At 43.7% G+C, this 24,470-nt stretch overlaps 2 protein-coding genes across 20 annotated transcripts in view; both read left to right on the top strand.

Moving 5' to 3' along the window:
- The window catches only part of SFMBT1 (Scm like with four mbt domains 1), a 149,502-nt gene extending 140,494 nt beyond the window's left edge, over nucleotides 1–9,008 (top strand). For all 15 annotated transcript variants that reach the window (XM_035275815.3, XM_054245739.2, XM_035275810.3 and 12 more), the window contains 4 exons: nucleotides 311–489; nucleotides 738–983; nucleotides 1,693–1,821; nucleotides 2,640–9,008. In XM_035275815.3, the coding sequence (XP_035131706.1) occupies nucleotides 311–489; nucleotides 738–983; nucleotides 1,693–1,821; nucleotides 2,640–2,780 (695 nt within the window). In that variant the 3' untranslated portion in view covers nucleotides 2,781–9,008. The remainder of the gene's footprint in view (nucleotides 1–310; nucleotides 490–737; nucleotides 984–1,692; nucleotides 1,822–2,639) is intronic.
- Nucleotides 9,009–10,339: 1,331 nt separating this feature from the next.
- STIMATE (STIM activating enhancer) overlaps nucleotides 10,340–24,470 on the top strand; it is a 63,157-nt gene continuing 49,026 nt past the window's right edge. For all 5 annotated transcript variants that reach the window (XR_013527360.1, XR_004734621.3, XR_008476738.2 and 2 more), the window contains exon 1: nucleotides 10,340–10,656. Coding sequence is in view for 2 of the 5 variants with exons in the window: in XM_035275818.3 (XP_035131709.3) it covers nucleotides 10,497–10,656 (160 nt within the window). In the remaining 3 variants the exon portion in view is untranslated. The remainder of the gene's footprint in view (nucleotides 10,657–24,470) is intronic.

Genomic DNA, 24,470 nt, shown 5'->3' with positions numbered 1-24,470 from the left:
GGCAAAGCTAATCTATAGTGATAATGTGTAGAATAGTGGTTGGTTGCTTCTAGTAACGGACAGTGATTGGGAAGAGACCATGGGAACTTTCTGGGTTGTTTTGTATAATTTGATATGGGGGGATCATTCAGGTTTATGCATCTATCAGTACTAGTCAAACTGTGCACTTCAGATCTGTTTGTTCCACTGTATGGAATTAAACCTCAAATACAATGTGCCTGGTTTTTGCTATGCTAGTAAAATCACTTGTGGTTTTGAAGTACACAGAAATAATGAAGCTACTTCATTTTTCTTTGTCATCCACATTTAGCACACTATTATGGAAAGAAGAAAAATAAAAGAATTGGGAGGCCACCTGGTGGGCATAGTAACTTAGCTTGTGCCCTGAAAAAAGCCAGTAAGAGGAGAAAGAGGCGGAAAAATGTTTTTGTTCATAAGAAGAAACGCTCCTCTGCATCTGTTGATAATACCCCAGTGGGCTCTCCCCAGGTAATGACATCTGTGATGTGCCTGTAATGTCTCGAAGCCAAGTGACCACTGCTTTATAGTATGGACACAGAATACCTGCAGGTCTTTCTAACTCAGATCTCTGGCCAACAGAAGAAGGTTTTTGTGGCCCAGGAACTGGTTTGTCCTGAATTTCTTTTCTTTCTTTCTTTCCTTTTTTTTTTTTTAATTATATGAAACCTGAGATTGAAGTCCTGAATTTCAATGAGACTTCTCTCCTTTTCCTGCAGGGAAGTGGGGGTGAAGATGAGGATGACCCAGATGAAGGGGATGATGATTCCCTAAGTGAAGGCAGTACATCTGAGCAGCAGGATGAGTTACAGGAAGAATCAGAAATGTCAGAAAAAAAGTCATGCTCCTCCTCTCCCACCCAAAGTGAGATGTCCACATCGCTGCCTCCAGATAGACAAAGGAGAAAAAGGGAGCTTCGCACCTTTTCATTTTCTGATGATGAAAATAAACCTCCTTCACCAAAGGTACCATTTAAAAAATAGTTTCTTTTTTATTTCTTTCTCTCTAGATTTTCTCTCTGGAATATGGTTATTAATGATATTGGCATTCTACTTCTTTCAGTACAGACTTACGTAGAATTTCCAGCATCTCTTGTAAAGTGATCCCAAATGCATTGATTTACATGTGTTTCAGGGATTAGTTGAGATCACCTACTTATAGGGGGGAAGAGTGCGCTAGAGTAGCTGCTTGTTTTAACTAAAGCAAACAAAAAAATGCTCCATGGCTAGCTTATTTTTAGCTTGTCATTTAGTTTTGGAAAAACTGTCTTTTTAATATTTTTCATAATATATATGATTTGTAGAAAAAGAATTATCCTTTCGATTCTGGTTAAGCCATTTGGTTTAGTATATTTACTATATACCTATGAACATTATATAACATATATATAACACTAAGGTACAGGAATTAAGTTAGTGTTCTATTTTTCTTTGTTAAATTGTCCGAATTATCTATGCTGAAACTTGGAAATAAATTCCCATTGATATTTCATATTATAAAAGACAAACATTCCCTGAGCACCTAATGCATGTGGGTCTTTGCCGTCTTTGCTGGGAGAAATCATGTCCTGAGACTACTTTAAATCATGTCTTGAAAGATTATGAATTTATGTAGACATTTTTAGAATAAAATAGCCTTACATCTTTTGGTTTGATTGTGTTGTGGGGAATGAAGGAAATAAGGATTGAAGTTGCTGAAAGGCTTCATCTGGACAGTAACCCCTTGAAGTGGAGTGTGGCAGACGTTGTGCGGTTCATCAGATCCACTGACTGTGCTCCATTAGCAAGAATATTCCTAGACCAGGTAATCACAGATCCCTATAGTCTTTCGTAATGTCTCTTTAGCAAAGAATTATGGATGTGATAGTCAACAATTTATTTACAAGTTTTAGGAAAAATGTTTTGATCCAAAAGAAAAGAATGTCTTAATTCCATTTTTAGAGGTCAAAAGATAAAAAGTTATTTATCAGATTTCCTCCATAATTGAAACAGATTATCACTGCATTCCAGTTTTTCCTAGGAATTTTATTCCATCCCTCCAATATCAAGTATACTATGCTTAATTGCCTCATCTTTTCAAAAATAATGATTTGCTTGTTTAAAAAAAATTAGCATCTGTAATGTTAGGCTCTAGAGTGGTGGTCAGTTTTAAGGCAAGCTTGCTGAAACACAAATATTCAGTGGCCTTAAACATTGAAATAAGTTTTGTTTAGATAATTAGGAAGGCTCAAGAGCTTATCAGGTTTTTATGAATGTTACAGAGTAAGAAAACATTGAAGTTTATAGTTAATACTTTGTTTCAGATTTAGAAGGAGCCCTCTAAAAAGATGGCACAATTAGTTGTTAGTTACAGGGCTAGTTCGTTTACTAAATTTCTATGGGGCATAGACTCTGTGGAATGGATTCTTATCCTTAGTAAAACTTTATTGTGCTCAGTAAAACTTTATAATTCTGAAGCTTCATTAGTATGGCGGACTATGGAGTCACTTAAAAAGCAGACAAAAAAGTAAGGAAAGAAAAGCACAGGGACTCTAGTGTTGACAAAGCTAAAGTGAGGGGAGGCTGTCATGATTAAGCTGCCTTTCATGTGCACATCATAATTTGTCTTTTGTGCTTTAACAGGAAATTGATGGGCAGGCCCTATTGCTCCTTACCCTACCCACTGTTCAAGAGTGCATGGACTTAAAATTGGGCCCTGCCATCAAACTTTGCCATCACATAGAAAGGATCAAGTTTGCTTTTTATGAGCAGTTTGCCAACTGAGAAGGACAAGCAAAGTGAGCTGGATCTTTGAAGCACAAATGCAGCAAATCCTTCACCCTGCTTTATAAGTGGAGCTGTAATAGTCCCGGGGCTCTGGGCCCTGCAGGTGTCAGCTTGCTCTCTGCACTTTCAGGGAAGGAAGACTCACAGTGAGGAAGCAAAAACTGTGCATAGAAGTGGATCGCCTGCCAGTGGAAATGTGGACATCTCTTGTTCAGCAGATGGCAGTTTTAAAAAAATAAAGGTTTTGAAGAAAAGACTTATATAAGAAGAAAAGCATTTCCAGTGGTGTGGCCTGAAAACAAAGAATAACCGAGGCTGCTGGAAAGCACCCTTTTGGTTGTTTTCATTCTGTTCCTTCCCATTGTAGATTGAACTTTGTTCTCTGTTTTCTTTTTCTTGGGAAGAGAGGACATAGCTTTAAGTCAGCACTGATTTGGGACTGTGCCTAAGGCATATCAGTGCTTCTTTGTCATTGTGTTTTTAAGCTTTTTAAAATTAAAACAGTTCATTTGGGGGTGATTATGTGGCTCTAGGGTTTTGAATGTATAGTCACACTTTGATCCATTTTAAAATCTATTCTTAGGAGTTCCTTTGTTTACTACCTCTGTTGATAATTGAGCTTACAGCCATGTATGAGGTGTTTTGTATGATGCCATTTTTAAGCTACATGAACACTAAAATTATGACAGAATTTGGAGGGAGGGAATCTGTTTGCCTTCTTAAAAATATTATGTGGGCACTTACACCAGTTCCTTAACTGACCCCATCTAAGAACTCTACAGTCACTGTTACCTATCTTGACCCAGCCTGGGCTGCCTGTGTTAAGTAACATCACAAAGACTGTTTGTATTTCCATTTAATTCCTCTCTCCCTTTTCATTCTCAGAGGGACTTCCGTGACTTTTATTTTGTGTTTACTTTTCTCTAGAGTTGTTTGTCTACCTCTATTTCATTTCTAGGGTCTTTACCTTGGGTAAAAATCAGTAGGTGTTCCATGAACTCACAGCGAAGCCCATTTGTCCTTTCCAGGTGTCTCCAGTTTAGAAGCACAGCACAGAAAACATGTTTTGGAGGGTAACGCAGAGCATAGAGTTTCTGTAGCAGTGTCCTCAGTGGCTGGATAAATGTTGAGACGTGGTTAAGGATTCTGGAAACCTCTTTGCCTAGCCACACTTAGACTCTTTTCAGCTAATCTTTTAAATTGAATATAATCTTTAGTCTGAGGATTCCCATTTAAATAACTCAGTATTCTTTTATCTTTTAACCCAGCTCAAGATAACGTGAAACTCCAGCTTAATTTTCACTTAATGATTCCATTGCTAGCTATTATAGAATAATAGCATTTGCTGTACTAGTCTAGTCATGAGGAGTGAGGAAAAACACATATAGGTTGCCTCCCTTAAATGGTTTGCTTTGCTGAATTTTTTTTTTTTACCTTAATCACCTACAAATTTATAACCCAATCATTCTTCTTCAGGATTTGAAAATGTTTTAAGCCTGAAAACTGGGTAAGGTCTAAACAGCTCTACAAATATAAGGAAATATAGCAAATTTTAATTGATTGAAATTTTTTTTCCATTCCCCACCATGCCAAGCTATTTTTGTGGACACTGGCAAATAGTCTGGAGCCTCTCTTCATTGGATAATTCATGGGCCAGCTTAACTCAAGCCCTGCAACTAAATCATACACTAAAGCATTAACTCTTTGCTTAGGTGCCTACCAGATAAATCTGGGAAGAAGCTTCATTTAAGTAAAAATTAATATGTTTGAAACAGAGAGATCCAGTTTTTATTTTTATTTTTATTTTTATTTATTTATTTATTTTTGATACAGAGTTTCGCTGTTGTTACCCAGACTGGAGTGCAGTGGCACGATCTCGGCTCACCGCAACCTCCGCCTCCTGGGTTCAAGCAGTTCTCCTGCCTCAGCCTCCCGAGTAGCTGGGACTACAGGCGCACGCCACCATGCCCAGCTAATTTTTGTATTTTTAGTAGAGACGGGGTTTCACCTTGTTGACCAGGATGGTCTCTATCTCTTGACCTCGTGATCCACCCGCCTCGGCCTCCCAAAGTGCTGGGATCATAGGGGTGAGTCACCGTGCCCGGCTGAGATCCAGTTTTTAAAAATTAGATTGATTTTGTGTCTGTGGAAGAGAAGGATATATAGGGAATGCTAAGGAATAATTAGCATTAAACATTAAGCTTTTGGTGGGTAGTGGTGGTGGTGGTGATCTTGCTTATTGAAATTTCCTGAGAGTTCAATCAAGGCACTAAGGCAAAGAGGGCCCCTTGAGGAAGAACAGTGGAACAAAATTTCTGGAATTCATGTTTAGGGCCTCTTGTTATTATCTTATTTAGGAAAATGCAATATATTTTCCTAAATAAGATAATATAAGAGGGAATACACCAAACACAAGAACACTGATTGCATTATTTTGTCTCTCTTCTGACTTCTCCAGGAACCATGGAATGTTAGAATCACCTCCCTTCACAGGTGAAGGGATGAAGCCCCCAAAGGGTGGAACATACAGCCCTAAGTAGTCTTTGACCTGCGCAGAGTCAGAGCCCAGCTTTTCTCCTATAGAAAGGCTGACTCTAAATGGTCAAGTAAGTTGGGTTTCCCTTAATATTTCTTGCATTCTCCTTCTAAGATAGAGTTTATTAGGCAATTGCATAGAGAATTATATCCACCAGCCCTGACTCCCATATATTATGTAAGCAAAGATAATTGTTTGGGAATTTAGCACAGGGCATTTTTTTAACTTAAAATTTGGATTTCATTTACCTCATAAAAGTGTTGGGACTGGGCTGGATAACGATGATGATCTGGCTACTGTGATGCTGAAACAGTTCAAGGCAGATAATAGCTCACCATGTTGGGGTAAAATGTTGGTATGTTGCTCGTAGGTGCATGAACTTTGTTTTTTAGAGAGACCAGCTTCTTAAATTTATAACAGTTACATTGTGAGGGAACTGTATTTGTCTGGATTTCACCTGCAGTTGGGCCCTCAGCCTGTCGGAGGTCAAAAAATTTCTCATGACTCATTTTTTTTACCCTGAATTGACAAGTTTAGAAGACAGGTTGATGGACTAGTTCATCCTCCTGGACCTTGAAAAGCTGGCTGACCAATATTAGACTAGTACTGCTATGTTAGTGTACTAGGGAAAACCCTTTTGCTGCCCATGAAGATTTTCTATGCTTTTTGACTCTATTTTGTGGGCTTCTGGGGACTGTGCTGCTTTCCTTTGTAAACCATCTTTATCCTCATTTGAAGCAGAGTTGAAGTGGCTAACGCAGGGAATGCATTAATGGAAGCTTGCACCCCATCTGCCTTTCTTCAGCAATGCAGGTGGCTCCTAGCATTTATGTTATAGATATGTGAGGTCAGGGAAGGGTACTTACACCAACCTCTGGAAAAGATGAACTTCTTGGTGAATATTTATTGACTTATAATAGAAGCAAACATAGAAAACTAGTTCAGAACTTAGCCTTAATATGCCTTTTCTCCTGGAAGTAAAATTATTTTCACTGAGAGAGAAGACATTGGACTTTAGCGTCCAGAGAACCTAGATACATTTTATTCACTCTTTAGTACCAATTCAGTCACTAATGTGGTACCTGAGTACATTTTAAAAGCTTTAGCAAGCCTTAGGAAGGGTAGGACTCAGAATCATTTCCCTCTCTCAAGCCAAAAAGTGTTTCTGAGGGACACAGAACATCAGGTCATCTAGTTGGGAATATTGGGAAAACTGTCACAGGCAATTATATTTTCTTGGCACCTGTGTCACCAAAGATTGTTCTATTTGAGACACCATTTACTGGTTTAGTTGATTCCCACAGAAGCTCTGAGAGAGTTGTTAGTTTAGCCTAAACAGTAGAACACGCCTTGGATTTGAACTCTGATCCCATGTATTGAAGATGTGCCATGTGTGTGCACACACCGGTTCAAAAGTGTTCAGCATTATCAGTAGGAAATCTGTTGGCCTTATGAAGCTGAATGAGAAGAAGGCATCACTAGAAAAAAATGAAGTATAAATCTTGGTGGGGACCAGATGCCCCCTTTCAAGCTTGGATTTCCTTGTCCCTGGGTCCACTGTAAACAACCATATGTTTGTCATGGTGCTGACTCAGAAACCATAGGACACAGAGCCTCCTGCAAAACCAAAAAGAAATGTTACTTTTTTGCGACTATAATTCTTTGACTTTGTTCACTTTAGATGTTTTACTAGTGAGTTTTGATGACTCCCACCCCTTAGGTGAGAATGTTGCATACTTTGGAAACTTGAATTTATCCAAACAAGCTACCTATGACTTGGAGTTTGGGCATAAGTTTTAAATTGAATGCTCAGGCCAAATGAATCTGGTTCCAGGCCCACACCAAGATGTTTTTTCAGTGCTTGTCCCAGACCACACAGGTAGCGTTGTTTCTGAGGGCAGCTTTATGGGGAGGTGTAGATGGTGGTTGGTGGCAAATGCACTGCAGTCATTTTCTTGGGCATGGTGTCTAAGAAGCCTGAGATTTTCACAAGAACCAGCAGAACCGGGAGTGGAGAGTTGGGGAGACAGAGAAGTAGGCCTAAAACTTCCCTCTTACGTCTTTTTTGACTTAATACACCATTGGGTCTGTCCTGGTGCTATGGCCTATCACAAAGGACTGATTTAAGAGAGAAGCCACAGCCTTGCTGGACAAGTCTCCAACACCAGCAGAAAAGCATGGACCCTGATCTGTGGGAGGCAAGAGCCTCTCCCATTATTTCTGGAGGCAAATGGTGCCTTCTAGTGAAATGGTGCCACCATTGCTAATGGGGGTGCCTGTTCTCAGGATGTGTGGAAACTCAGGCCTAAGGGTTTCTACATGGTTTATTCAATCTAACTGCATACCTAGCTTGGCAGAATGGAGGTGGACAAAAGTGCCGAAAGGATGAGGGTAGGCTTTTAGGGCAAATCAAGTCATAAAGCAGATGATTGAGGGAGGTTACAAAGCTTAGGCAAAATTAAAGTTGGGCAGTCCCTTAGCTCCTTTTGCAAGAATCTCTGGAGAAGGTAGTCTGAATGTTTCTCTTGAGATTTTGAGTGCTCATTTCTTTTTCCTTTCCCCCTCCCTTCCTTTCTTCTTTTTTTTTTTTTCATTGAATATTCTCAAAAGACAATCAGAGGCCTGCCAGGGAGGGACTCCTGGCTGGTTCCAGCACTGTCCTTAGGCCTCTTTTTAATACTAACTTGGAACTGATGCACTTTGTTTAATGTATTTTGCCTTTTTTTTTTAAGCTGCTCATTTAGAACAAAATCAAATGCTTATTGCATTGTGTCCTTCCTCCTTGCTGTTTTTCCTCTTAATTTCAAAAGTTATGCATTGAAGATAAAAGTACACTTAAGTATGCACAAGAATACCTATTAAAATAACTCCCATCAAGTTTGATGGTATAACTTCAAAGGATTAAAAAAACTATTTTGGATTAATATTTTGCGTGTTTTTTTGTAAATATGATTGTATATAAACTTGTGGTACATATGACAGTTTTAAGTGGTTGTGAGGAAACTAAGGAAAACAGGTCTTAAGCTGTGTTTAACCTTAACTTTGTTCTGATTTGACAACAAGGAAGGCATTTTGGCCAGAGTAAATTTTTCAAAACTCTTTCCAGTGGGGACCTCAGAGAATCATTTCCAAATGAATGAGAAAGTCCTTCCTACTTTAATAAAATTCCAGAATTCTTTCCCCTCTCTTGCTGTCTGAACCTTTACCTTCTGGATTTAGGTGCTTTTTAATTCCAGTTCCGGAAAGATAGGAAGAGCAGAATTTCTCCACAGCAACCTTGCTCCTGGCATTGGGGATTCTGCCTCTGATCTCTGAAGACTGCTTGTTTGTTCCTCTGTGAGCCTTAAGGATTCCGCCACAGCTGGATGTGCAGAACAATTCTTTGTCAAAAACATCACATTTCAGCTCTGTGTGCAGTTTTCCTTGAGCTGTCTGTCTTCAATCAATAATCTCCTTATGCCCAACCACAGTCTCTTCTGCTTTAAGATGTAGCCTCTTGTTTGATTCTCTCTAAACGTGAACTGTTAACTGTTGAGCATCCTCATAAGATCCCTCTTAGAATAAAGACAGTCATGGAATTTTAATTTTCCCTTATCCATTTGTTTTCTTAATCTGATTTTCTGTATTTGCCCACGGCCAGTACTTGTGGAGAGCTTAAAATTTTATAAATTAAATTCCATTTAAATTAAGCATTTTGTCTCATGTTCTCTGTGCCAGGCACTATGTTGAATTTGAATTGAAGGGTGAATAAAAACCATTCCTGCCCTCAGGAGGCTCACACTTAGCTGTAGGAGAGAGACATTTGTACAGCTGTCAAACTTAGCAGTCTGAGAAGTTTTGGTGGAACAGTACTGTGGGAGCAAGAGGGAAAGAGGTCAGATAGGCCTTGACACATGAGGAGCAGTTCATGGGGCAGGGAAAAGGGAATGGCATCCATGCAGCAAAGGCATAGAGGTGTGAAAATGTAAGAGAAGGCTGGATAATTGCATTTTTATTCTTTAATCAGGTTAATATTCCTGTTCACCAAGAGAGCTTTTAGATAGCATTTAACCCTTTAGGTAATTGGAATTGGGGGGGGGGTGGCTGGCTATTTAATAGGGAAACTCTTTCCTAGAGATGATATTTACTGTTGAAAACACATGTAGCTCAGCATCAACTGGATTCACACCGTGTGTTCACTGACATTCTGCAGCAGGAAGGTCAGAGGCTCTAGAGCACCAACAAGATGTGTCCAGAGAGATCCTAGATGGGACCGGAGGGTTGGATGAGAGAATGGGGACTGGGCTCTTGGAAAAGGCAGAGTGCAGGTTCTGAGGAGTTGGAAAGGGTTAAATGGGAGTCCGTGTATGCAGGGGGAGTTGGAGCCTGGCAAATACCAACCATTTGTCTTCTATGCTCAAAAGGTAGTTGTGCTCCCTAAGTGAATATGGTGGGATATGTGCATGTCAGGTTTTCGGTGTGAAACCTGGTATATTTAAAAATGAAAGTGATTGGATTCTGGTGATCATTTAAATTATGTCTATGAAAAAAAGAAAATAGACTCTTGATAAGCCTTGAGCTAGGGAAGTAGGAAAAAGACTCTAATGTCTGGGTTGGAAGGAAGACTCCTGTGCTCAGTCTTAGATTGTTTTCTTTATTCACCTGCTTCAGAATAATCCAGGCTGCAAACTATTTGGCCCCATCCCGCAACTACTGAATCGGGATCTCTGAGGGTGGAATCCAGGAATGTTAATAAATTCTCCGGGATATAAGGGATTTGCCTTAGAGGGAAAAATAATTTGGCCACAGGCCGTCCCAGCTACTACCTCTGGACCCGTGATTCCCGGCTCTCATTCCGGTCTGCGCTGGCGGCCCACCTGGCCTGTCTACCTGCGGTCTTGGCGCGGCTGGAGGCGGGAATGGGACCCGCGACCCCGCCCCCTGGGCCGGTCGGAGCCCCGCCCCTCAGGGGGGAGGAGTCGAAGCCGAGGCCCGCCCCCAACCAGGGCTGCGCCAATTAGGCGCCGCGATCTCAGACGTCGGGTTACGCGCGGCGCGGAGTCGGCCGCCGGGCGGAGGTACCGGCTCCGGCTGTGGCTCGGGCTCGAGCTCTCGGCTGCAGGTTTGGCGGCGCGGCCTCGGCAGGCAGCGAGGCCAGGCGGGCTCTGGGCCCCCGCGCCCCTCCCGCCAGGCCTGCCATGCAGGGCCCCGCCGGGAACGCGAGCCGCGGACTGCCGGGCGGGCCGCCCTCCACAGTCGCGTCCGGGGCGGGCCGCTGCGAGAGCGGCGCGCTGATGCACAGCTTCGGCATCTTCCTGCAGGGGCTGCTTGGCGTCGTGGCCTTCAGCACGTTAATGCGTGAGTCTGGGACCCCCTCCCCTCCGGAGGCCCTGCGCGGCAGCCGCCGCCCAGACCCCCCCGGGGCCCCTCTTGCGCGGAGAGTTCCGGCCTGGGGACCCGAATCCTTCCTCCCCCGCAAACCCAGGCTGGGCATTCCCACACTAGGGGGTGGCCCGGGCCGCGGGCTCTGAGCCCCTCGCCTACTCGCTGTAGCCTCCAGCCGGAAGAGACCCTTCCCCTTTCCACCTTAAACGTCTGTCTTCTGAGACGCCAGCCTAAAACTCGCCCACCTCCCACTTTGCTATTTCGAATTGTTGCCTCAATTCCCAGCCTGGAGTCATGACCCCCAAGGGTGACATCCCCCTGTCCGCCCCGTCTCAGGGGCTCTTCATGCTTAGAACCGCCATCCCTCAATCCCCAGTGGAATGCTGAGCTCTTTTCTGCTCCTTCGCTCTTCAAGGATTCACCCGTTCACGTTTAAATCCTGCTACTCTGCATCCCTCTCAACACCCGAGTGTTAGGACCCTGCCTTCCGTTTCCCAGTCCCCGCCTCCCTCTCCGTGGCCCTTCTCCCTTAGCTTTATTTTCCCCCTTTTCAGGGCAGGACTTCCTGGACTGCCTTCTTCCCAAGATCGCCTTCCTCTTTTTTCTTCCAGAACAGGCCCACCTGTTCCATCTCTGTCCCAAGCTTTGCTAATCTGCATCTATAGCTTCCCCTGGCTGTTGTTTCCTTTCCCAACCCACTTTTCTTCTTTATATTTTAAGTTTCCTTTTCCATGAAACTTGGGCAACCTAGTGGCTGAATGGAGAAGGAAGCCCTCACCCTGTTGTCATGTGAGCTGTGAGGTAGGGGTTTCTGTTTTTCTTCGTGTACATCCTTCACTTCTTAAAGTAACAAGAAGTTTTGTTCGGCATGTAAGCCTAGGAGTGTCCATGTGATTGGGTTTTAAAGGGAAGGAAAGGTTATAATTGGGCAGCCATTAATTCCAAAATTGACTTGTTCTCAAAACTTCCCCTCTGTGCTTGTGTGGGCAGCGTGTAGAGTTCCTGCGGAAAGTGTGCTTTGGGGTACTCAGGAGGGATCCTGCAGCTGTGTCCCTATGTCTTTTAGGGTTCAGTTGCTGGAGTGGCCACCTTGCTTGTTTGTAACTTGGGGTTTCTTTGACTGAATGCTCTCAGGCTTTAGGTAATCCTAAAGAGGCTCTGATGATGGATACCGCTTTTTTTCCGGTGGCCTTTTTTCCTTGATAAGTCTTACAAGTGCCCATCTGTCTATGTTTGCCGCTTTTTCTTTCCTTTTTAGTCCCAACTTGCCTTGCTCTTTCTCTACTAAACAAATACTCCCTTGTTCCCGCAGTAATAATTTGTGACAACTTAGCCAAAATCTGCTGCCGACTTGAGCACATGTACTGTGTGTGTGTGTTTTCAAGACATGGTGAGTGGGTCTTCACACCCCTCCTACTTCTCTATACTCCAGACACCCTTCCTTTCTCTCTGAAGGAACTGTAGGCTACATTTTTATTTTGCTCCCTAACCTGAGGTTTCTTAGCCTAGCTCTGGCTGTTTCCATGGGTTTGATTGATGCTGATGGCCCAGCTTATCCCCTAGGGTTTGACACTTTCGATTCAGAGAAGGAAATGTGATTATGACAGGGCAGAGTTGTTCGCAGCTGAGAAGTGTGCTGAGTTGAATGTGTTCAGAGTGGAGTCTTCAGGGACATACTCCTTTACTTAATCTTCAGTGTGAGCACATGTGCAAATCCCACTGTGGTTGGTACTTTCTGTGTGCAGAGATTGGGCTAGAAAGCAGTCTCTTGCTCAGTGTGAGGCTTGACATGGACAGAGCTCATGGAAATGGCTGGTGGGTCCTGGGGTGATGTGGGGTAGGAGTGATGGGGGGAACAGTTGGAAAGGCTAGAGCCATGTCTGCCCTGACACGTACATGGAGGTGAGAGCAAGAGCCTCCTCCCCCTGCCTAGAAGCAGACAGAGCAGGCCAAGGCAATCACATTCTAGAAGCTGGACAAGGAGAAGCCCACTGACTGGGATGCAGTCAGAGTGGAGCCCTTCTTATCTCTCAGATTTCTTGGTCCTGTTGAAATAGAACTGCTGGAAAGAGGAAGCAATCTCTAAGGTGGAAGAGGAAAGGGATGGAATTAGCTGTAACGAAGTACATCTGTGAGCCATTTGGCTTTGTCCTGTGCTTCTTGTCCTCCCCGTCAGAGTCTGCCTTCTCAGTCTGGCAGAGCTGCCAGGAGGGGCATGTGGTAAAGGTCAGGTTCCCCTGACGAGGATCACCCTTGCAGCCCTTGAGAAAGGGAAGTCAGTATGTTAAGGTGAGGCCACTCCCTCCATCCTCAGTTCTGTTATCATCTTCAAACATTTAAAATACCAGCCAGTCTGTTCTGAGCAGTTTAAACACCCCTATCCTTTCAGGGCTGTTTTTGAGGTCACAGTCTTTTCTCCTTCTGAGTACCTGTGGCCCTCGAGGCAGTGGGCTCCGTGCCTCTCTTCTGGAATGCTTCCCCAGTCCTGACAGCAAATACTGTTTCCTGTTGGACCAGCTCTGACTGTAGAATGAACCCACTTGCCTGCAGACAAGCTGTGAGGTCATTTTCCTTACTTCACCTCCCTGATTTCAGTGACTCCTCAGACCACTGTCTCTATGTTCCTTTTTCTATCCAGAAAAATTACTTTTTCTCCACTTACACATTGCTGTGGTTTTTTTTCGCCTTGTGAGGGCTGTTGTCCTGAAGGAAGATTACTTATATATGTTAATGTCTCTGGGGAGATTCTGGTTCTGCAAGGATTTCTCATTCTGATGCTTTGATAGACTTCTTGCCTTTCTGTGTAGGGTTTATAGACCCTCTCTGTCCAGGCGGTTGAGAACGTATATGCCAGGTCATGCATGGTAGCCCGTTCCTCATGCTGCATAAACACACAGACTGTTACAGGCCACCACCCACACACATGTCCCAGTGTCAGCACTGCTTTGTTGAGTTGGTGGGCTTTCTGGAGGCTCCAGCTAAGGTAGCCTGTGTACGCAAGGAAAGGCAAACATATTCAGAGTCAAGCTTATGAAGATACTTTCCACCTAGAATTTTCTGAAGTGTCTATTAGGTATCTGCATAGAAAGAAATGCTTTAAACAAGGGGGCTTTGTCATAGTCTGCCTGCCAAGCAATTCCTCATTTTGGTGGCTTTGTGTATAGTCTGTGACTTGACAAAGTTGTTCAGCTAGGGTCTCAGCAGAACAGAGCTGAGCAGTCCTAGAGCTCAGCAAACTGTTCCAGTGCAGGGTAGCCACCCAGCTGTCAGCCAAAGATCGTGTTGTTGGCCAGTGTGCGTGTTGGCATTTGGGGGTATTTACTCTCAGGACATGTGAATGTGAAGCAAACTCAAGCCTCCCTCACCATGCACAGTCAGGGTTCTGGGCTGAAGTGTAGACAGAATTGGTTTTTAATAAAACAAGCATTTTGAGAGCTTGGATAAATCTGCCTGCCTATTTTAATTATAGACAATGGGGGCTAGCCAACTGGGAGAAATGTGTCCGTTTTTTACAAAAATACTGCTGACATTGAGAGAGGTGATAGCTTTTTTTCCTTCGATCCAAAGTAAAATCACAAACCAGTCCACCCAGCTTTGATATCTTAAATGAGAGTTTCTAGGGTTTTCTACAGGTAAACTGGCCTTCCTGTGTGCTCTGTGTGAACAGACTCGTGTTGGCACAACCTTCCCTACGATCCCCTTCCCCCACCCCATTCTGGCTTTTATCTCTAAAAATGTCAAACGTAGAAAAGATGAAAAATAATACACTGAATATCTGTCTGCTGGCTACCTAGATTTAGCAGTTGTTCACATTTTGTCACATTTGCTTTATCTCTTTATGCTTCTTTTTTTGGGGGTGAGCCATTTGAAGGTAAGTTGCAACAAGCATCATGCTTTACTGCTGAATACTTCAGCTAAGTCTCCCCAACATAAAGACAGTCTCCCACGTAACCACAATTTCATCATCACACTTGAGAATTAATAATAACTCCATGATACCACCTCATATCCAGTCCATAGTCACATTTCCCCAAATGTCACAAGCATTTTATAGCTGGAGTTTTTAAACACTAAGATCCAATCAAGGTCCACACATTGTGTTTGGTTGTGTTTTCAGTCACTTTTATTTCTAGAAGAATCTCCTCCTGTACATACACATACCCTTTTTTTTTTTTTTTTTTTTTTTAATGTTTCTGACTTTTTGAAGAGTCCTGGCTGCTTGTTGTGCGGAGGGCCCCACATTCTGGAGCTGTCTGGTTATTTCCTTGTGGTGTTTGAATTGTTTCATTGACCCCTGTTTTCTAATAACTGCTCCAAACTGGACCAGTTATTAGATTCAGATACCCTGTTTTGTGCCAAGAATATGCAATAAGCGGCACTGTATATTTCATGTTACATTCCACCCGGAGGCGTGTGACATCAGGCTGCCCCAGTATTAGTGTTAATAAGGTTGATGACTTGGTGGTGGTGGTGGATGGAAGACCTCTCAGCCTCTCCTTTGTAAAGGTACATCTTCCCCTTGGCAGTTAATATAGGATCTCTGCAGTGATAATACTTTGATATGATGTGAATACTCTGTTGCCCAATAGCCTTTCACCCGGTGATCACCTCCTCCTGGTAAAATAACAAAATACAGTGACAGCTGAATTGGAGCTGGATCTAATGAGTGAAGGCACCTATCTGTGGGTCTGGCACCCAGCACAGACTCAATCAGTGTCACTGTCCTTTCCTCCCTCTGGAGTGCCAGCACAGCCAAAGGAAGAAGAGCCCTTTTTCCATTTCAGGCTGGTGTGTGGCCAATGTTAGCATGCTGGCTGGTTCAGAGCTTTTATTTTTAGAAAGTTTTCAGGTTTTCTAAATGTTTGTTTATTTGGCAGCATTTGTCCATAATGGTGATCTATTGCTTTATCATGTAACTTCATTAATTTGGAATAAAATCAGGACAAGAGGAAGTTGTCTGAGTTAGGGGACAATCTGAGTTGTACAGTAACTCATCAAATGCATTTTTTTAAACTTTTAAACACCTCTCTGTTGGCCACATGTTACCCCTATTGGGGCCTATCACGCTTCCGCTGCTTTAATATCTGTTTAAAGTCCTTCGCAGTTAGTATATCTGCACAAAGATGAAGATTTGTTGAAGGGGATTTACAAGTGGTTAAAAGTAATGGGCTCCCTGGCTCTGGATCCAGCCTAACCTGGCGTCCATGTCTGCCTCACTCTGCCATGTAGTGCCCCTGAGCAACTTCAGCATTTCCCAAAGCTTCGGTTTCCTCCCCAGTAACATATGGACAATAATCTGTCTTTTCTGGGGCTGTGGAGATGGAAAGAATGTCTGTGATGAAGCTGGGTTGGTGTCAGGCACATGTTAGGCCCTCTGTGGTGGTGTGTCTTCATCTTTGTTACTACATTGTTTGTATTCATGAGCTGGGTTGAAGAATGTTTCACAAATGCTTAAGTAACTTATTTTCTGAATTAGATTAAACATTTCCCTTTCTTTTAAAAAAAATTTTTTTTTAAAGACAGGGTTTCACCATGTTGGCCAGGCAAACATTTACATTTCTTTCTTGTTTGTACAGTGTCTTTACCTTTAGCCCTCTTCATAGAGTGCATAGTAGTGGGAAAAAAAAAAAAAAAAGAAAACAACGTTAGCCCAGCCAGCACAGTGAGTGTGAATCCAGATTAGCATGTGCCAAAACTGCGTAGTTTTAGTGGCCATAATAATCTTCCTTGACCTAACCTTTCTTGTGTTTTCACCCTAAGGGCCGCATGTGGGCTCTGAGAGAGAGGGCAGTGGGTATCTGATGCTGCCCCACTTCCAGGTGATCAACCTGCTTCAAGTCGCTGGCTTTTCTCTGCCTGGGGCCCATGGTAGTTAGTAGAGGATCGCTGGCCACTGGAGCCAGCCTCTTTCCTGCAACTTGCTCTTCACTGAGTCCCCAGCATGCTGGCACACTCACAGGAACCCTGTACAAGAAACAGTCAGTAAGCGGGTGAAGTGTCTTGTACAAGGGCTCCTGGTGAGTAAGAGTAGACCTGAAATGTCAGCCAAGTCCCTGGGACCCCAGACACTGAGCCACTTCCTCTGTGCCTGCCTGCTTTTTCCACCCCTCTTTCCACACAGGTGCACTTTCTGATTACTCTGTATTTATAGCTGCTTCACCTCATTTTTTTCTATCTCAACAATTTTGATTTTCTTTCGTGATAATTATTTTTATTTAAGTAATTTTATTTAAAGCATTATTGTTTTATGACTTGATAACATTACAAGTATAAATTTGAAATGACTCATCAATCATTTCATGCGTATATGAGTCACACCTTAGGTCTGCCTTTTTGGGCCTTTGTGAAGGTTTTCCTTGGCTGGGCAGAGGGTGGTGATCCTACCCCAAGGCTGAGGTCTAGCATCTGAGGTGGAGGCACCTCCACCCTACCCCAGAGCAGCAGAAGCCCAGAACAGAGTCCCTTTGCACGGAGTCCCTTTTCTCACTGGTGAGGAGGGGTCTCCAGGGCTCTGGGTGGCTTCAGGTTACCTGCTGATTTTCACAGAGTTTATTTCCCTGTTGCTTGCCATATGACTCCTCCATAAGGAAAGTCGTTAATAATCTTGAGGTTTACCCCGGAGAGTTAGCCTTTTCCTCATATGCATATATGCATGTATGTATGCAGAGAAGCAGTTGTTGAGTCTCTTTTGGATTACTCCGCTGCTGGGAAAGAAAGCTGTTCATTGAATCCAGAGTTTTTCAGCCTGGCACTGCTGGCATTTTGGATGAGATAATCCTTTCTTGTGCAAGGCTGTCCTGTGCATTGCAAGGCGTTTAGCAGCATCCCCAGCCTGCCTCTACCCACTAAATGCCAGTAGCACCTCTCATTGTAACAACAAAAAATGTCTCTTGACATTGCCGGCTGTCCCCTGGGGGGCTAAATCGCCTCTGTTTAAGAACCACTGCATCAGTTCAGTTTGTGAGTTACTCAGCAAACTCATATTTGCTCTAGAAGAACAGATTAGAAGGTCAGTGTGTTGTTTCCAAAGTATAAGAACAGTGGATTATTAGGATCTTCTAAATACTTTAGTGCCAAGCCCAGTACTGGATGTTTCCTTGGTGAAAAGCTGAGACTGATCCCCAGTCCTTGAGGGGCTCACAGCTGGAACAGGCTGCAGGCAGGCAGGCAATTCCAGTACAGCGTGAAGAGGGTTGTAGAAGTGTGAACACACTGGAGAGGGGGAATGAGGGGTTCCGCCTGGGGACTTGAGGAAGTGTCCATGAGGCAGCTCCACCTGAGCACAAGTCTGAGGGCTCTCAACCTGGGGAGGGCACTGGTGTTGGTGAAGGTTCATGTAGAAGGGACCTGCGCTGGAGAGGGTGGAGGCAGAGGGTCTCAGAAAAAAAAGGCAGTGTACTCGGAGACTTTCCAAAGAGGTTTCCTTATTCCATTTCAGGCCTCTTTTACAGGTGCTTAAATTTAAAGAGGATGAATTAAATTACTGGGTGTCAAGTCAGGGTTTGCATTTACCGCATGCTCCGTTTGGATTATTTCTCTGAGAAAACTTGCTTTTAAAGCAGTTTTATGTCTTATGTGGCAGTCCCTGAGGAACATACACTGTTTATCTTTGGGGCCGCAGAAGAAGAAACAGGGTACCCCGTAACCTCCTAGCCCCTGTCCTCTTGGCAGTGCCTTCTGAGATAGATGATGGTGATGTGGACAGACATGCCGTGCTCACCAGGGCCGGGCATTTAGTCCCCACACAGCCTGAGATGTAGGGACTGATGCTGTCTCCATCTTACAGATGAGGAGATTGAGTCGCAGAGAGGTTAAGTAACCTGCCCAAAGTCGCACAGCCAGTAAGTGGTAGAGCTAGGCAGTGTGGCTGTGCAGACCTTCCATTCTGATGGTAAAAAAGCAGTTCCTTATGTTAACTTTTATGGATTGTTTGCCACAGTCCACACAAGTGTGGAGAAAGTAGACATACTTCCAGCCTGGATTGTGTGCGGCTCTCGAGGTGTGGGCACCGTGTCATGCTGGGCTAGGCAAGCCCTGGGAACCACTGTCGCCCACTGAGCGTGGTCTCAGGCTTTGGAGGAGTTGGGCTTTGCTGCAGAACACCTCTGACAGAAGTCCAGTTGTTGGTTCATTCTGAAAATTCTGTGCCTACCACAGCAGGATCGTCATGCTCCGAAATCGCCTTAGTGCCTATGAGAAGCCCTCTCCCTTGACTTCACACAGCCCCGTCTAATATCACATGCCCTCCCTGCACATCTTCTGGTTTATTGTGCCCTCTTCATTCTAAGGGGCATGTTGTGCCATAAGCAGGTTCCACTCAAGCCATTTTGGGGAGGAGGAGGCAGAGGCTGGTGAGCTCAGTACACTGAGGTCAGGTTTCATGGTGGGGACATGGGGTGGGGTGGCACGAGGAAGGAGGGAGAGGCTGGGGATACCCAACTAATGTTTTTCTTGGCTTTAAAACTTCTTTTAAAGATGTGGTGTTGTGTAATCATGGTTTTTTTTTTCTATCACCAACCATTGATGGGCATCAACAGCTTTCATGCTTTTTCTTTATTTCTTGTATACAGAGTAGGTCGAGACACATATGGGGCCAACTCTGCTTTTTCATACATTCATCTTACTTGAAATGCTTCTTCCGCCAAGCTTTTGCCTAGCCCATGGGCTTTTCCAGACCTCTTCAGCTCATCTGTGTTCTTCGTGGGCTTTTCCATTTTGTTAGAAGACATCTTCACTTATGAAATGATGTCGAGGGATGAGGTAGTAATGATGCATTTAAATAACTTAAGCATAAGACACTGTCCTATAGGCATAGTTCAAACACAGCCACACGGTGCATGCTGTGTCCTTTTGCCCAGAGCCCTGTGCTGTGTGCACCATTGGATCATTAGAGCAGCTTTCTATTTGGCTGGGGAGTTTGGGGCAGAAATATCTACGAGTGGTTACATCAAGCAGGGCTCTCTGCACGCAGTTGGTTTGCATCCAGTCTTCTCACGGGAGGAGTGGAGTGTGTCGGGGAGACTTGCTCAGAGTGCATTTAAGCAAGTATGTTACTGATGTGACTACCCTCACTTGACAGGGTTTGGCCATGGGGGTGTCTGAGGTAGCCCATTGTGCTTTATAAGTCTGCCATCCATTGTGCCCTGACCCTCAGTCCAAGCCCTGGAGCAAATGAGAGGCTGGAGATGAGGGATGTGTGTTACAGTCCTGAAGACATAGCATAGGGAGATTCAAGTGTTTTTTTTTCTGTCAAGAGCCCTGGCTTTATTCTAACCTCAGATTTCTGTGAGAAATCTCATCAATTACTGGCAAAAAAGAAAAATCTGATTCTGTTATATGACGTTAAAGCAAACAGGGATACTAAATTGCCTATTAATCCATTTAGCAGATTACATATTGATTTTTCCCAATGTGTTTAAATAAACCATTTACTAGTATCCTAAATAGGTGAAAACCTTCAGGGAAACGTCCAGCACACGTGCCATAGTCTCACCGTGGAGCTGGGTTGGAATGTCACTGCTGTGGCCGGGAGTGTATCCTGGGCACAGCCATTTTATAGTGAGATCTTATTCTCCCAGTCATGGAGGTCCTTGGGACAGGCCAGTGTGGACATGGTGACGGATAAAGTTTGGACTGGGGTGATGTGAGGCATAAGGGCGTAGAGGCGAGTGGTGGATAGGAGAGGCACTGTATCATAGCATTTGCTAGCCCACGTTCTGTTTCATGGGAACCACTGAGCACAAGGCTGAGGGCTCTCAACCTGGGGAGGGCACTGGTGATGGTGAAGGTTCACGTAGAAAGGACCAGCACTGGAGAGGGTGGGGGAAGCTGCTTGGTGCTTGTTCCCACTGGCTGTAGCTGCTGCAGTGCTACCTGTGGTCCCTCTTAACCTAGGTCTAAGGCAGCATCCTTGTGTCTTGCAGAAGCCTGGCTTCTGAGCCTACTGCTCCCATCCTCCTCTTCCAGCTTTTCCTGTGCTGCAAACATTGCACCACCATGGTCTGTTTTACAGCCTGGGTCAATCCAGGAGAGCAACCACTTTATCAGATTCTGGGATCCAGCAGAATGCCACAGGGCTGCTCTTCTCCTAGCCCTGTACCTGTCAAACCCGTTCCTGCCTCCTCCACTTACCAATATTCCTCATTCCTTTTCTCCTTCCTCCCCACCTAACTACATCCTATTCATCTTACAAGAAACGTTTCCTAATGATCTTAGCCCACATTGCTCTTCTTTGAAGTCTGTAGGACATCCAGTCTATGTGGTACATACAGGGTAAGTCTCTGCTTGTGTTTGGGTCCAGGCAGCAGCCAGGCTGTGCTGAAACATGGTGCCACCTGATAGTGCTCTGGCAAAGTGCTCCTCCAGTCCAAGTTTGCTCCTGAGCAGTGAGATGTTGGGAGGTGGAAGGAGACTGGGATTATCTTCTTTTCTAACCACTAAGTATCTCAGAATGCATTTTCTAAGGACACAGGTGTTATTTTATGTAACCACAGTATAGTGATCAAAACTCAGGAAATTTAACATTAATATGTTATTAACAATCCACAGTCCATATTCACATTTCATCAATTGCACAAATACTGTCATTGCTTTTTTTTCCTGGTCCAGGGGCACACTTGGCATTTAGCTGCCACATTGCTGTAGTCTTCTTTAGGATTGTTCCTTAGCCTTTCTTTGTCTTTCCTAGCCTTGACACTTTCAAGAAGTACAGATCAGTGATTCTGGTCCCAGATTGGGTTTGTCTGATATTTTCTCATGATTGCATTTAGGTTACATGTTTTTGGCAGGGCTGCTGCCTGCATATGTGATGCCGTAGCCTACTCAGTGTGTCAGTTGATTCCAGCGTTGATGAAGGTTTCTTTGATAACTTGGGTAGGGTTGCTCCTCCAGCTCTCTCCACTGTGAAGTTACAGTTTTCTCCTTTGTAATTAATAACTGATTTACAGGGAGATATTTTGAGACAGTGTAATAATAGGATCTGTTTTCAGTCTTCCTTGGAAAGCCTCCCCCAGTTGGGAGGGAGCGGCAGATATAGAATGAAGGTCCTCTGGCCAGTTTTTTATCTGGTAACTATCTGGTGACAATACTGAGTCACATTTGTAGAGTACTCATTACATGCCAGGTCTTTTAAATGCTTCACTATGTCGACTCATTTGCTTTTCGTATTCTCCCTATGAGATGAGCACTCATACCATCTTATTTTATACCTGGGAAAACAGGCACAGAGAGGTTAAGGCTGTTGTCTAAGGCTGTGACAACCTCTGAGTGGCAGAACTAGAATTCAAACCTGGTGGGCCTCAATGCCACGCTGGGGCCTTGCACCCCCTGCCGTTCTGCTTGCCTGCTGCCATGGACGGCATACACGTGTGCTGCTGGACACACGACACTGCTTCCCGACCTCTGTGGGCTCCTCTCCTCTACCTGTGGAGGTCTTCAACACCATGTAGTCCCCACTGTCCCTGACCTGCTCGGTTTTTTGACTGAGCGCCTCACTGAAATCTTTTTTCTAGGCATGGTAGACAGACTGGGAAGCAACCAAAGCCTTTTCATTTTGAGATTGGAGTCCATGGGCCTTGTCCTGGAAGCCAGAGTAATCCTTCCTATGTGGATAAATTTAACATTTGAGCCTATGCTAAAGGCTGAGGAGGCTTTTGCCCATGAAGGAGTAACAGATATAGAACTTGCCCATCTTCTGTAAGCAACCAGAAAACAGGCCAAAATATATGAAGCAACTTTGCAAACATTGGACAGCAGGCATCAGAACAGTGAGCCTAAAGAATAATGAGGTGAGCCCTATGGTCTTCCCACCAACATTCTGCTGGAGGCAGTTTCCAGATCTCAGAGCAGTTAGGAGGAACCCATGTGAAGCCCAGCAGTCTCCCTGCATTGAGAAGACAGATCTGAGGAGGCCAATGCAATTGGAATTTGCAGGGGACAGTATGGAGAAAAAAGAGCTATGCAGAAGAAAAGCTCTCTACCTTAGCTTAGGGGTCTTCTTGAGACTTTTTATAAACATATCTGTTGCGTGAGGCAAAACTCAGGCAGCAAATTAAAGAATCACTGTTGGAGAAATAAGTAGAACTGCTTCCAGGACTGAGAGGCCTTTGAGTTCTTTCCAGATAGAGAAGAGAGACATTGTTGAACACCGGAGATGTCCTGTAGACCCCCGAAAGAGTCATCATGCCTTCATATTAGCTTTCGTCTAGCTCTAGAGAAGAGTACAATGTTTAAAAACAAGCGTTGAAGCCATATACAAAAATTGACTAGAAGTAGGTCACAAACTGGGAGAAAATACTTGCAAATATGACTCTCTGACCAGGTGCTTATAACCAGAATATGTAAAGAATTCTTAGAACTCAGAAAAAAAATGCAATTTAAAAATGGGCAAGGGATCTGAAGACATTTCTCCAGAAAAGATACACAGATGGCCGATAAGCATATGAAAAGGTGCTCAATATCATTACTCATCAGGAACATGCAAATTAAAATAATGATGAGATACCAATATATACCCGTAAGACAAGAATGGCTAAAATTAAAATTGACCAGCAATACCATTATTAGAATATTATATGAACTTTGGAACTCCTATGATTTGCTGGTAAAAATGCAAAATGGTACAACCACTTTGGAAAATTGTTTGAAAGTTTCTTAGAAAATTAAATGTACCATACAACTCAGCAGTTTCATCCCTAGAGATTTGCCCAAGAGAAGAGAAAACATATGGCCATAAAAGGACATGGGCATGAATATTTATAGCAATTTCATTTGTAATTGCCCCAAACTAGAAACAATTCAAATGTTCAACGATACATGAATGGATAAACAAGTCGTGATATATTCATATAGTGAAATAAATAGCAGCAAAAAGGAACAGACTATTGATATGTCCAACAACATGATTGAATCTCATGGTTGAGTATGCTGAACAAAAGAAGCCAGATAAAAAGAATACATACTGAATGACTCCATTTATATGAAATTCTAGAAAGGGGAATTCTAGTCTATAGTGACAGAAAGCAGATTAGTGGTTGCCTTGGGGTGGTAGGAATGGGACTGACTGCAAAGAGACTCAAAGGAACTCTTTGGGGGCCTGGCATTGTGGCTTATGCCTGTAATCCCATCACTTTAGGAGGCAGGTGGATCACTTGAGGTCAGGAGTTTGAGACCAGCCTGGCCAACATGGTGAAACACTGTCTCTATTAAATATGTAAAAATTAGCCAGGCATGGTGGCACATGCCTGTAGTCCCAGCTACTCAGGAGGGAGGCTGAGGCAGGAGAATCACTTGTACCAGGGAGATGGAGGTTGCAGTGAGCTGAGATTGTGCCACTGCACTCCAGCTTGGAGACAAAGCAAAGACTACATTTCAAAAAAACAACCACAAACAAACACTTTTTGGGTGATGTAAATTACTATATCTTGATTGTAGTAGCGTTACATCAGTATGCACATTTCTCAAAACTCACTGAACTGTATGCATAATGTAAGCACATTTTTGTTATGTAAATTTCACCTCAGGATTGTTTAAGAAGAGAAGGGGGAAAAAAGCCTTGAAATCATCAAGCTGCTCTACAGAGTTCACTGCTTGGCCAAACAAACTTCGGTGCTCACTAAAGGCAGACAAAATCTAAACACTTGACAATGTAACTAACAACCATGCTGTATAGCCCCAGTCAACAATTTCTAGACAGGTTAGAGAAAGAAGCAGGAAATTGTCATCTATAATCAGGAGAAAAATCAGCCAATATAAATAGACCAAGAAATTACAGAGATTTTAGAATCACT

Source organism: Callithrix jacchus, chromosome 15, assembly GCF_049354715.1.
Source record: "Callithrix jacchus isolate 240 chromosome 15, calJac240_pri, whole genome shotgun sequence".
NCBI classification, from domain to species: domain Eukaryota; kingdom Metazoa; phylum Chordata; class Mammalia; order Primates; family Cebidae; genus Callithrix; species Callithrix jacchus.
The sequence above is the reverse complement of the archived record's forward strand: the minus strand, read 5'-3'. Positions and strand labels throughout refer to the sequence as shown.